Source organism: Peromyscus californicus, unplaced genomic scaffold (assembly GCF_007827085.1).
Source record: "Peromyscus californicus insignis strain IS unplaced genomic scaffold, ASM782708v3 Scaffold_7__1_contigs__length_154581171, whole genome shotgun sequence".
Lineage (NCBI taxonomy): Eukaryota > Metazoa > Chordata > Mammalia > Rodentia > Cricetidae > Peromyscus > Peromyscus californicus.
In genome coordinates this window covers 153141888-153155424 of record NW_026294595.1, presented here as the reverse complement: position 1 = coordinate 153155424, position 13537 = coordinate 153141888, and the positions used below count along the sequence as shown (strand labels likewise).

At 54.4% G+C, this 13537-nt stretch overlaps 1 protein-coding gene across 1 annotated transcript in view; it reads right to left on the bottom strand.

Moving 5' to 3' along the window:
• The window catches only part of Col9a3 (collagen type IX alpha 3 chain), a 26403-nt gene extending 12866 nt beyond the window's left edge, over positions 1 to 13537 (bottom strand). The window contains exons 1-24 of the mRNA XM_052722665.1: positions 13404 to 13537; positions 12636 to 12704; positions 11495 to 11530; positions 10883 to 10954; positions 9966 to 10019; positions 8891 to 8926; positions 8608 to 8631; positions 8352 to 8405; positions 7930 to 7983; positions 7582 to 7623; positions 6501 to 6557; positions 6013 to 6066; positions 5254 to 5307; positions 4921 to 4974; positions 4641 to 4694; positions 4114 to 4167; positions 3344 to 3397; positions 2482 to 2535; positions 2324 to 2377; positions 1774 to 1818; positions 1620 to 1673; positions 1170 to 1223; positions 556 to 609; positions 345 to 434 (exon numbers count right to left, since the gene is read on the bottom strand). Of these exons, the coding sequence (XP_052578625.1) occupies positions 345 to 434; positions 556 to 609; positions 1170 to 1223; positions 1620 to 1673; positions 1774 to 1818; positions 2324 to 2377; positions 2482 to 2535; positions 3344 to 3397; positions 4114 to 4167; positions 4641 to 4694; positions 4921 to 4974; positions 5254 to 5307; positions 6013 to 6066; positions 6501 to 6557; positions 7582 to 7623; positions 7930 to 7983; positions 8352 to 8405; positions 8608 to 8631; positions 8891 to 8926; positions 9966 to 10019; positions 10883 to 10954; positions 11495 to 11530; positions 12636 to 12704; positions 13404 to 13469 (1293 nt within the window). The 5' untranslated portion in view covers positions 13470 to 13537. The remainder of the gene's footprint in view (positions 1 to 344; positions 435 to 555; positions 610 to 1169; positions 1224 to 1619; positions 1674 to 1773; positions 1819 to 2323; positions 2378 to 2481; positions 2536 to 3343; positions 3398 to 4113; positions 4168 to 4640; positions 4695 to 4920; positions 4975 to 5253; positions 5308 to 6012; positions 6067 to 6500; positions 6558 to 7581; positions 7624 to 7929; positions 7984 to 8351; positions 8406 to 8607; positions 8632 to 8890; positions 8927 to 9965; positions 10020 to 10882; positions 10955 to 11494; positions 11531 to 12635; positions 12705 to 13403) is intronic.

Sequence of the window (13537 nt, the reverse complement as noted above, 5' to 3'; positions counted from 1 at the left end):
TGCCGTAGGACCAGCAGCAAAGAGTCTTGGAAAGTTACATGTTTGAAACATTGGGGTCATTCAGGTCTTAGCTCATACCCAACAGATAGCCCAGGACCTAGAGCCTCAAGTCACTGCCTCTACCCTTGCCCCAGTTACTGGTTCTTCTAGACTTGCATGTGGAGCTTGTGATAGAGCAGTGCGTATTCTAGATCCCCTCTTGCCCAAGAACACCAAAAGAATGAGCAATAAAAGGACCAAGGGCACCTATTCCCAGAGTTGATGCTACTGTCCCTGCCACCCATGTGGAAAGGAGTGGACTGCTGCGGATTTGGGTCTATGTAGACTGGTTAGAGCAGGGAGACACAGGAGAGACACTTACCCCGGTCACCCACATCACCCCGTAGGCCTTGGGGGCCTGGAAGGCCAGGGTCTCCTACGTTGCCCTTATGGCCCTGTGGATTGGATAACATCCCAGCTAGTCAGCATCTGTAAGAACCCAGCCAGGATCCTTCCTCTGCCCAGTCAACCAGGGCTCACTGCCCTGGCTCAAACCCTTACTCCACCTTTACCCACCTGGAAGCCACGGACGCCAGGGGCCCCAGGAGGACCTTGTGGGCCAAGGGCTCCCTAAAAGACAAAGGTATAAGTTGATATTGTGAGGTCCATGGAGGCCCTAGTAGTCTTTGTGACCCAGGAAACCCAGTTATGCCTCCCTAGGATGTTGGGTGGACAGTAAATGATCTTGAGCCATGTCACTAAGTTACTAGGTTTGGAGGCACAAGCACAGACACCTTCTGGGGCAATTAAGTGTGGGGAGCAGATCTCAGGATGTACATATAGTCTCTATACAAATTGTCAGCCTGGCTCAGTGTCAAGTACCAATGCCCCGTGCCTTCCACAGGGCCCTAGAGAAGGTTGAGTCCACAGGTTATAGTACAAGGCTTGGGAATTTCCACCTAAACTTGCCAGGGTCTCAGCTGCACAGTGGCATGAAGAATCTAAGGCTAAGGTAGCCCAGCATGGCACCATTATTCCAGAGAGTGAGGGATAAAGAAGGTGAGATTCCCCTATCTCCTACCATTCCCAGGTTTCACGGACTTGGCCATTTGTATACCCAAAGTGCTACCCCTTCTTGCCCATAAACTATGCCTCTGTGCCCATTATCGGTGAGCTGTCCTCCCACTCACCACTGAGCCCCTGTGACCAGCCTCACCACGCTCCCCCGGAACACCAACATCTCCCTGAAAGGGAAGAAAAGGTAAGGGCAGGATCCCCTTTGACAAATGTGAGAAGGGACAAGGTCCCTGTGTACGCATGGAGGGAGGAGTAGAGTCCCTGTGTATACACAGGAAAGGGGCAGAGCCCATGTGTACATGGACCATGGGAGGGGCAGGTCCCCGCATGCACAGACAAGGCAGAGTCTCCATATACATACAGGGGAAGGGCAGAGTCCCTGTGTCCACATGGGGAAGGAGCAAGGTACTCCTGTGCACATGTAGAGAGGGCAGGGTTTCCCTGTACACACACTGGAGGGTAGAGCCCTTGGCAAGACAGGCTCCATTACCAGAGAGGGAAAGGGGGTGGGGGAGGGGCATCGTCCTCCTATGTACACATAGGGAAGGGTTATGGATACTCACAGGGATACCTGGCTCTCCAGAGGGGCCAGCCTCACCCAGCTCCCCAGCTCTACCCTGGAGAAGTGAGGAGACAAGAGAATGCTATGTTCCCTCCATCCATCGCCAGAGTACTTCCTGCTGTGCCTCCCCTCTCTGGGAGAAAGCAGCCACTTACCAGTTCTCCTTTCTCGCCTTTGGACCCGGCTCGTCCAGGGAGCCCCTGCCAGGACAGGGGTCAGGGTCAGGGTCAGGGTTGAAGTCAAGATAACAGTCTAGGTCAAGGCTGGAATTTGGATTAGGGATAGCACTAGGAATAGGTTCATAGCTGGGAGCCAGGATCAGAGCCAAGACTGCAGAACCCATGGGGGGCATGCATGCAAAGACCGTTCACAGTGCGGCCGCACAGCGTGTGCAAAGGCCGTGTGCATAAGCCAGACCATGTGCCCCAAAGGGTAAAGCTGACCCACATGGGACTCTCACAGCCTCCCCGGCCTGATGCAGAGCCCCTGTTAGCACTCCCAGGCAGGGCCCACAAGGGTGACCCCACAATATCCAGGATGAATACAGGTTCGTTTGCACTTGTCCCCCACATGAGAGTACAGATATGCTAAAGTAGGTCCCTGTCCTCCCACACCAGGGCTGTGCCAGACCCCAACAGAGTCATTCCTAGGACATCTGAAGGAGCTAATCCCAGAGCAACTAAGATACCTAGCTTGGGCACTCACCGGCAGCCCATTGGGGCCCTTCTCTCCTGGGGCACCGTTGCGACCAGCCTCTCCCTGCAAGGACAGTCATTAGGGTATGAAGAACAATGATGCTGAGGCCTAGGGCAGCTGAACTCCTCCCCCACCTCCTCCCAGCAAGCATCCTGCCAGGCACCAACCTTCTCGCCATCAAGCCCTAGTATGCCATCCTGGCCATCCTTGCCTGGCATGCCCTAAGGACAAATGACAGTGTTAGGCCCTTCAGATGGAGAACCACTTTGTCCCTCAGAGAAACCCCTTCCTTACTCTCTAAACTAAAAGTGTCTCTGGAGTCCCTGAGAGTGGCTGTGTTTTCCTGGCTAGTGGCTATCTGTTACCCTCAGAGACCTTGCAAGGGAGTGTGTAGACAGGGTGCCCAGGCCCTCAGCATACCCGTCTGTGTTCACTGACCCTATTCTACCACCCTTCCTTCTCAGGTGTCAGATAAGCTTGACCCTTGACTACCAGTTTCTGTAGGGTTATGGTAACCGCAGAACTACAGGCTCCAGCAAAAGGGCGATGTGGGCTGCTGTGGGGAGGTGTTTCAGGCTGCTGGGAGCTGCTAGGTGCTGCTGCAGGTTTCTGGGAGCTGTTGGGGCTGCTGGAAATATTGGGGTCTTCTGGGGAGGCTATGGATTTCTGGGGCTGCTATAGCAGTTGGCAGGTGCTGCTGTGGGTTTCTGGGAGCTTCTGGGCTGCTGATAGTGCTGGGTTCTGGGGCTTCTGGGAATTGCTGAACCACCGTGGTTCAAATGACAAGGAGGTACTGGCAGGATAAACTACTTATAGTACAGCACTTTTGAGTGGGGTCCCTGACGCATCATAGGTCACACACTTGTGTGAGTGACCTATGTGAAGCAGGACCCTGTGTATGGAAGGGACTGTGGGAAGAGAATCTGAGGACAATGGTTACAACTGGCTCAGCCAAGAGGAGGAGCAACGTTGGGGCGGTTTATGTGTCGTGGCACCATGCTTGATGCCACGAATACCTGAGATACTCACTGGTTCTCCACCTGGTCCGGCCACTCCAGGGATTCCTTTGGGACCAGGTCTGCCCTAAAGGAAACATGGGATGGACACAGCTGAAGTTGGGACCCTGAGGAATATCCCATCCTGCCTCACTATGTCCCCACAGGCTCAGCTACACATGCCCAGCTTTGGGGACATCAACTGGAGACAAATGTCATGGTTCATCCCAATCACTGAAGACAGGCTCCATTACCAGGGCTTCTTGAGGCATGCGGCCCCCTTAGGATTTGTGGACACTGTAGCACTGCTCAGCCATGGGTCTTGGGTGGGAAGAAGAGGTTCGGAGGCCGACAGAGGCAAATATTTGTTGATAGCCCCTTCTTTTCAGGAGCCTGGGTGTCTACGTAGCGCCTGTCCACATGCCTCGCTATGGAGTCTGTAGCTGGACAGTCTGAGATTAGTGAAGTTGGGGGAGGAAGCTACCTGTCTAGCTCCTAGGGCTGGAGCCAGGATCTGAGTTCAGTGGCCCATGCCCCAGCCTCTGCCAAGAGCTTCTCACAGCTGGCTGCTCTGGAGTCTCCCATATGGGCTTTGGGTGTTTGTTGGGGGCAGGGAAAGGGCTGGGACCCTCAGGTCCAGGCCCCATTTCTAGCATTATACCCCTTCCAGAATAGGATATAGCATGAAGAGCCCCATGCCCCCAGCAGGGGCCCTCTAAGTGTCCTCCACCCCCAACTCCAGTCAGGCATTAGATCAGGCTCTTTCACAGACAGGTCCAGAGAACTAAGCTCCTTCTCACTTACCAGCTCACCCTTAGGGCCTCGGAACCCTTCTGGACCCCTTTCACCTCTGTCACCCTAAAAAAATAATGAAGGGGTAGGGACAGTGTCAACAGCACAGAGAAGGCAGGAAAGCTGTGGATCCCTGCTGAGGCCCCTTTTTGCCTGGTTTAGCCCTCTAGACCTAGTCAGAGGCAGCCTGTTGCTGCAGAAGGTCACATGGGACAGTGACACACCCCCACGCCCAGCTCACAGGCAGACAACAAAGGAGGCAGATCTCCCATGAAGGTCAGATGCCCCATACTCCAGCTGTGCTGTCAAGCCACATGCTCTATGCTACTTCTCATGTGCCCTGGACCTCACAGACACACCACCTCTTGGTGTGCTGAGTACCCCAGGTATCTACGCACAGCTCATCCTGGGACAGGGCTAAGGGAAAGTCAGTGGCACCGAGGGTAGCATTTGTGTGAATCAGCAGCAGGACGGTGGGGCTGAGGGCCAAAGGGTCTGGGTCGATGTGAGGTCCACCTCCAGCCCAGACAGATACATACCACTTTCCCAGGTGCTCCTGGGATCCCAGGAGGGCCCCGAAACCCAATGGGACCCTGTAGAGGAGAGAAGACATTTGAGTCCTCCCACAGAAACACATACCCAGAAGGAGGCTCCAGCCCAGCCTCAAGCTGCCAACCAGCAAGAGCCCTGAGATGCTGGCTGCTATGGCTCTTTCATCTTGAACCCAAGTAGAGTCTGGGTAGGGACAATCCCAGGCACTCAACTACCAGGACTGACCTCAGTTGACCCACAGCCCTCCATGGAGCCAGCAACACTTACCCGGTCCCCAGGGGGCCCAAGTGGCCCTGGAAGTCCTTGTAATCCTCGTGGGCCCTGAGAGAACAGAACCAGAGCTACAGGGGCCAGACGACACGTCTACCTGAACACCCACCATAGGCCTTGCCTCTGAGTCCCCCAAGGCCTTGGCCATCTTCCCTAGAAGTACTTGACTTCAAATGAAGCCCCTGAAGGGAACAACACTAGCCTTGGTGTCAGCCTGGATGGGACCCTCTCTCAAGAGCTGGTTAACTGTACCTGAAGTCTAAACTAACTTCCCTTGGTGACCATCAAAGGGGCTTCCACCTCACCACCCTGATCCCTCCCTAGCCTCACCTGTAGCCCCACGGTGCCTGGGATGCCAGGAGGCCCAGGGGGGCCAGGATTACCCTACAACAGAGAAAGCAGTAGTCATTGTTCCACTAGCTCTTCTAGCATCTCTCATCTCCCGCTGGTCCCCTCCCATGAGCCTGAGCCATCAGGGCCACTGCTCCTACTTTACAGATGAGCCATGGAGGTTGAGTGAGGCGGGGAACTTGCCTATAGATGGACAAAGGCCACCTAAATCATGGTGACTTCACCACTCCCTGGGCAGGACCAGAGGTCTCTGTTCACACAAAGCCCCCATGCCTCCTTAGGCACCTTCTTCGTGGTCAGGTGGGGGAGTGCCCACTGTACTCCCAGCAGTCTGTACTCAGCCACTCCTGCCATCAGAAGGGTATCCCAGACCTCTTTCCAGCATGCAATAAGACAGGCAAGGGCCTTCTGGGACAGTGGCCACTGTGTCAGAGTGGCAGAGGCTTCTATGAACACTTTAGGCCCAGAGCCAAGTGTCCTCAGGGACACTCTCAGGATGCCAGGAGCTTCCATGTGAGGTCAGATGGGGAAGGAAGGAGTTTGTTTACATGAAAGGACTCTTCCAGGTCACTCAGTTCTGATGAGCCAGGCCCCACTGAGGAAGTACCAGCAGCAGGTACCTACCCAGAGGTTCCAGCGTCTTCCCTATAATTTTCAGGACCACCAGCCACCAGCTCCCTTCCTCAGCCTGATGGCTGCCACTTCCAGGTCAGTAAATCTATGTGGACAGCCTCTTACCTTCTCACCGTCTTTGCCAACTTCTCCTTGTTCCCCTTTGTAGCCAGTAGGCCCCTGAAAAGACATGGAAGTCACAACCCTAGACCCATGGATACCCCCCATCTGCCTATGCAGAATCAAGGGCTATGAATTCAGTCAGGCATGACATTCAGAATCTAAGGCCCAAATCAGAGAGGGAAATTGAGGCCCAAAAAGGTTTGTTACTATGCTTCCCATGGACCCCAAGAGGAGTAGGGTTAGGATTAGCTCATCTCTCTCTGCCTCCTCTGACCTCTTAGGCCAGGCCTAGCCTGGTCACACCAGCTTCCAGTGTGTCATTTGGGTAGAGAAGATGGAATGATTGATGGGCAATTATATCCCCCCCCCCCAACAAGGCTGAGTCTAGGCTCAGACTTTCTAAAACCCCAAACTCCATAGCATGAGAGGACCCAATGGCCTCTGTCAGTGAAGATGTGTGCTCAGCCTAGCACCTGTAGCTGCCCACTCACCTTGAATCCTGGCATTCCTGGGGGTCCAGGAGGGCCTGGAGGGCAGATGGCAGGACACTGTTGAAAAACAGAAGGGTCAGACCTTTCCAAGACAACTGGGGCAGGATACCAAGAGAGACCAGTGGCAGGGGGTGGGGGAACTGAAAAGGACCATTTCACCAACGAAGGGGACAGTGGACAAGCCTAAACAGGGCCCCATTGAGTGCTGGGCATGAGGTGTGGTGAGCGAGTGTAGAGAGCTGGATTGTAGCCGGTTACCCTCCCTCACTCTCCAGACAGGCTCAGCCTCAAAGCAGCTATTGACATACTGGCTGCAGGCTCCACAAAGGGGCCTTCATGGGACCAAGCACCTGGTGGCTGTTACAAGGGATGCTATGTGAACTCAACCAATAGTACCGGTGCTCTGGTTTGACAGCATATCCTGTGCCAGATACCAAGAAACTGATGAAGATTTCTAGCTCACTTCATGCTGAACTGGCCAGGTCAAGCCCGGGTACATAGTGGTACTGACTTCTACTCACCAGCCCATTCCAGAGGCTCAACACTGTCCTCATTTGGAAGAACCCTCCTTTCCCTTCTAGGGGATGTTGAGTAAGGTTGAAGAACAGTGGGCAGATGACTCCCAGTCATCTGCATCCAGATGCATTCAGAGGGGATGAAACCAGACACAAACCCTCTCCTAGGAACTAGAAACCCACTGCAACAGACTAGGCCGTTAGTTACCCAGTGCAGTGGCTACTTACCACCTATGGCTGAGAGCAGCTGAGGGGTGTCTCTGCAGGAAGCAGAGCTGTCACCTGATGAACTCTATTGACTAGGTGTCACTTCCCTGTGACGAGTAGCTTTGTGTGGGACAATACAGGTGTAGACAGTGAGTGGAGAAGATGAGGCCAGGCTTGTGCCTGGAGCCATCTGCAGAGCTCAGTCCCCAAGGAACTCCCTCTGTGGCCTTCCTGCCAGGGAAGCGGGTCCCTCTATGGGTAGGAATGCTGTTTTGGAACCCCCAGCAGTGGCCTTAGGCGAGACGCCTTCAAAGCAGGAACATCCCTCATAACCTCTCCATAATCACCATAAAGCATACCTGCAGATCAGTAGCACCTTCAGGGAGGACTCCTGGGTTTCCCTTGAACATACAAAGAAGCAGTTGTTGTCCATCCATCCCCTAAACACTTTGTCCTTGATTTATCTAACAGGGGGCTTGAAATCCTCAACCCTATCTCCCCAGTAGCCAGTGCAAGGCACTGCTAACCCATCTGCAGAGTAGGTAACAATAGAAATCATCTGTCCTTGGGGCAGTACCTTGAATGCTATACCAGCCCCTGTCTCCCACCTGATTCTGGGGAGTGGCACAGAGCCTGGGCAGGGAGTAAGGTGGGGTCCAGCCTAGTCAGTCTAGGCTGTCTGACAGAGACCCCTCCTCAATACTTACAGGAGGTCCAGGAGGTCCTGGAGGGCCAGGCAGGCCTGGGAGTCCAGAGGGTCCCTACAGAGGATTCATGACTCAGAGCAGAGCCTGCCCCACTGAGTGAGGGCACCAGCTTCACCCAAAGTAGAGGATATTACAGCTCCCTTTATCCTCCCTGGATGAAGCCTGTGTTGGTATCCATCTGTCTGTCACCCTGAGTCATGGGTGCCTCTCTGCCTGGGCTTCAGTCAGTGCCCACCAAGTACAGGGTGGGGTGGGGGTAGGGTGGATGGGGAGGAGAAGGGGACAGAGAGGAGAGAGCGTACAGGGAGGATGGGGGGGCAGGGAGAAGGTAAATAGGAGGAGGAACAGGGAGCCGCTGGTTAAGTGTGGGTACCAAGGCTACATGTATCCATGCAGTGGCCACACAGGGAGCAGTCACTCACCGGGGGTCCTCGCAGACCAATACCACCTGGGAGGCCACTCACTCCTGCCTCTCCCTGGAGAAAGTAAAGAAGAGGGAGAATGGGCAGCCTGTGACCCTGAGTGAGGGTCAGGGCTCCAAGTGTGAAGTAGTCAGGTGGTGCCCTAAGAAGACCACTATGCCATGATCTGGGATATCCCACACAAGGTGGGCTTCAGTGAGGGCTGCTCTGGGAACTTAGATTCTTGGGAGGGGTCAAGGGGGCAATAAATACTCACAGGAGGTCCAGGGAGGCCTTTGCCCTGCAAAGTCAAGAATAAGATCAGAGTATAGGTTGGCCCTGCCACCTCCAAGGCAATTTTGGGGTCCAGGGAGAGTGAGGTACCAAATTTAGGAGACCCACACTCACTAACACAGAGGTCATAGCCTAGATAAGGCTCCAGAGCCTCCAGGCCAGAACCCAGGCCCCAGGCCAGACTGCAAGGGACCCCAAGGATGCCACCCCACAATGAATAGATAGTGGTTTTCAAAACCCCATGGGGAAGAACGGTTGGTACTTACCCCAAGTCCTGGTGGCCCTGGGGGTCCTAGACTTCCCTGAAGAAGAAAATAGAGGTCAGAGTACACAGTGAAGAAACTCTGGCCTTTGTAAACTCATTTTCCCCCTCTGGAGCCTAAATCATAATTCAGTCGAGGAGGGGAGCAGGGATGGAAACCTGTATGGAAAACTGAGGCCATGCGAGGTTCTGCTCTCCTGGAAACCTGGGTGAGTATGGAGGAAAAGCATGGCCAAGAAAGTTGCTAGTGGGTGGGCTGAACCAACAGGCGGGCAAGACACAAGGGTAGGTGTGAGCCACAGTTAGGGACCCCAGATTGTCTTCCGGGAAGCTGTACCAACATTAGTTTGCAAAAGTTGCTAAGACCTCAGGGAACCACCAGCTTGGGTCTAAAATGACTGGTTTGTCAAGAAGGGGGTACAGTCTGGTCCTTACACTGTACTCAAAGTGTCCCCCAGATGACCTGGCACCAGCCCACCCCAGGCTGAGCAGTAGCAGCCCAGGTGGCCACCAGCTACTTACTTTCATTCAGGTGCGCACACATCTGAGTAGCCCATGCTAGTTATGGTCTTGTGTCCTACCCACCCCTCTTGCTCTCGGAGGTGTTTTGTGCTCATGGTCACCTCTCCTGAGGTGAAGAACTTGTGGACCGATCTGCCCTCAGAAGCAGTGAGAAAAAGAGAGCCAATTTGCTAGTAAATGGGGGGATTCAGTGAAGGTAGTCTGACTCGGGGGATGTGTAGTGGCTGCTCTTGTATTGATTCACCCAGGGCCCTGGGATCCAGAGACACTGAGAGGAGGGACACCTGGAGCTCATCCCCACCTGGGCCCCCATCACCACACCAGCTCTTCCTGCCGTGGTCTGAATGCCAAGATGACTCTGACCAGGTGCTGTGGGATTGCTCGAGAGGGGGGCCTAGGGGCTGTCCACTCAGCATCCTCCCCTGAAGTGGAGTAATGGGATAGGGCCCAGCTAGTGCAGTCATGGACATCATCCACAGAACTTCCATCCTGATGGCCTTGTGGACCACCTGGAAACCTTACCTCTGGACTGCAGCCACCAGAATTGAAACACTTACCCGTTCTCCAGGGGCCCCTTTGGGTCCTGGGGGTCCATCCCTCCCAGTCAGACCCTGGAGAGATAGGTAGAGGGTGGGCTCAAGAAACCACTAAATGAGAAGCACATGCCATGCCCCAGGAAGAATGAGCCACAGACATTTTTGTTTTGTTTTGTTGTTTTTTTGAGACAGGGTTTCTCTATACAACAGCCCTGGCTGTCCTGGAACTCGCTCTGTGAAGCAGGCTGATCTTGAACTCACAGGGCTCTGCCTGCCTCTGCCTCCCAAGTGCTGGGATTATTTTTTGGTTTTTCAAGACAGGGTTTCTGTGTAGCCCTGGCTGTTTTGGAACTCACTCTGTAGATCAGGTTGACCTTGAACTCACAGAGATCCACCTGCCTATGCCTCCTGAGGGCTGGAATTCTGAGGGTGTGCACCACAGAAACCTTCTTAACTATGAATCCAGAGGCAGCGACCACTTTTAATGGTTCCCAGTGTACATGGTGCACCCAGGAGGGGGTGGAGCTAGTAGATGGAAAATTTGCTACAAAACAAATAGGTCCAGCAGCCCAGTCCTACCTGGCTAGTCCCAGAGCCAGGGCCTTGAGTACACCACTATCCACCAAGACATCAGGGGGCTTGGAGGAACACCCATGTGGTCAGCATGGTGCAGGAAGCCTGACAATGGGTACTTGTTCTTGGGTCAGTAAGAGCTAATGAGACTTCCAACTACTGGAAGCTGGTTCTGTCCCTGCCAGGAGCTGGCAGCGTCTGGGATGAAGGCCAGGGACCCCCATTGGGAACCGCTGCAACTTCTGTCAAGACAAGGTTTCCTGCCTGAGTAAGCCCAGCTGCAGAATAGCAATGAAAGTCTAACCCTTGGCTGGGCTGGGACAGGGGTGAGGTGAGGTAGGGATGCAGTAGGAGGGCACACTCACATCCACACCAGGCAGTCCTGGCAGTCCTGCCTCTCCTGGCTTCCCTGGCTTCCCAGAGGTCCCTTTGGGTCCCTGGTAGGAGAAAGGACAGAGTTATACAAGAAGTACCTGGCTGTAAGCTCTAGCCTCCATCAAGGAAGTCAAGTCCTCTCCGTGTTGGCTACTGCCCAGTGGTGGTGATGGGCTCATTTCCCTGCTGCTCTGCCGGACCCTGGAAGACTGCCCCACTCCCACTGCATCTATGGGATATTCACCAAATGGATGCAGCCTCCCCAACAAAAGACCAGCAGGTCACTATACAGGAATGCCAGTGGGCTCAGGATCTTCAGCCAAGGGGAGGGGCCTACACAGGCACAGTGGGAAGAGATCTATAGAGCTGCACTACCTCCCTTCTCTGGTTTATCTGAACACTGGCACAAGCTTCCAGCCAGACCCAGCACAGAGTCCCAAATGCGCTCCTCCCACCCACATCCAGCCTCTGCCATCAGGCCTCTCCTGGGGCAACACAGACCCACAGCGGTGAGGACAGGGCATCAATGACCTTGTGTTTTCTGTGTCCATCTCTCCCTTGCAAACTGGAAAAGCCTCCCTTTTCCAACCAGGGACACTTACTGGAGGGCCAGGCAGACCTGGAGGGCCAGCTTCTCCCTGCAAAAACAAAAATGACCACCTGTAACCCCTGAAAATGGGAAACCCACCCTAGAGCTGGGCCATTCTCCAATTCAGTCCTGGAAGCTTAGCCCATGGAGACATTATGGGGGTCTCCAGACCCTCTCATCTATATCTGGGGCTTCTCCTCTGCAGGGATAGGGTGAGCTGTAGGCTCAGCCACACAGCATTTGGGGATCACTTGGGAACACAGGGACACAACAGCCTCCAGGAAATACTCCATATAGCTCCTCTGCACTGACCCAAGAACTTTATAGAAAGTGGCTGTGGCTAGCTGAGCATCTTGACTCCATCTGTTTGGGAGATGGCAGTTCCTCCCCTATTTTCCAGAAAGGTGTCCCAGCAGCTATATCCTCCATAGATACCTACTAGGGTGGCTGAATCTTTCAACTGAGACTTTAAGATATTTTAAGTAGGAGCCTTAAAGCCTGGATGCTCAGCTACAGCAGTGGGGGTTCAGAGGGTAAGGGCCTGGGCAACCTAGGTCCAACATGATGGATCAGGAAGGAAGTAAGGGAATCTGAGACCATTATGGCTGAACTAGGTACTGGGTACAACTCTTGGGGATACTGAGAAGAACTCAGGACACTCTTGGTGAAGCTTCCTATAGTCCTCTATGGCATCCCAAGGGGCATAACATGAGTAACTGGAGGCTGTCTTTTCTGGAGAAGACCCTATGAGAAGGTTTCCACTTCAGATGATGGGAGGGGGTGAGGGGGAGCTGCAAGATTTCAGTTGTCTCCCCAAATTGTTTGGGCTATAACTGGATGATAAGACACCATCTCTGAGGCTAAACTGTCCCCCAGCCCCATCCAAGACTGGCTCTATTCTCAGCCCTAACAAGACCCCCAGGTCCCCAGAGTAACCGCTAGAATACAGGAGCACACACACCTCCAGGCCCACATTTCTAGCCAAGAACCACCCTGTTATCTGTATCCCAAGATCTACCCCAAAAAGGAACAAGGTCTTTTCAGCTCCACTGGGGAATACCCTGTTTCACCCTAGCTCTCAGAGGAGGGGCTTGCATTTGTGGTTACAAGGCCAGGAGTCTCAGGGCATCTTCCCCATTCCTCTCCCAACTCACATCGATGCCATCCTTGCCGGGCTTCCCAGGAGGTCCTTGGGGACCAGGGGGGCCCCGTGGTCCCACTTTCTGAAATTAAGATAAGTTATTAGTCTGGGCGGTGGTGGCGCACGCCTTTGATCCCAGCACTCAGGAGGCAGGGCCAGCAGATCTCTGTGAGTTCGAGGCCAGCCTGGTCTACAGAGCGAGATCCAGGACAGGCTCCAAAGCTACACAGAGAAACCCTGTCTCGAAAAACCAAAAAGATAAGTTATTAGGTAGCCCTCCTTTCCAACATGTCAGCACCCCTGTTCCATCTTCCCCAGCCCAAGTAATTCTGGGGCCTGTGATAGTGGCCCATGACCCCTCTTCCTGCCCGCTAGAAAACCCCAAAGTCTCCTGTGCTAGAGCCTGGCGTGGAGACACGGTTTATCCCTGCTTGCACCAGGAGTGGCTGTGCCGCGGCCCCGCAGGGAGTCTCCAGGAACAAAGGCAACATTGTGTGCTCTGAGCGTGGTGGCAGAGCCGGCAGCAGCCTGACCCGGTTGGGCGAAGACAAGTGGGAGCCCAGGATCATGGTCGACTTGTCCTGGTGTCCATGGGGTTCAGCTGCATCACTAGAACTTGCCCGCCGGAGGAAGGCGGCGAGGAGGCTACCATAGACGTCCTCAAAGGTCCACGGAGGTGGAACTCAGGGTTTGGCCCAGGAGAATCGAGTTGTACCAGGCTGTGAGGTTCGACGTCCGGCCCTATCCCCGACCCGGTTGGCACCCGCAGACTTGTGCTCACCTGTGCGGAGGTGGCCGTCAGAAGCTGCCCCAGCAGCAGCAGGGCTAGGACAGGAGCTCCGGTCATGGCTGGCTGGCTGGCTCTCTGAGCGACTGGCGCCAGGCAGCAGGGTGGGGAGAGGGGCTGGGGGCGGT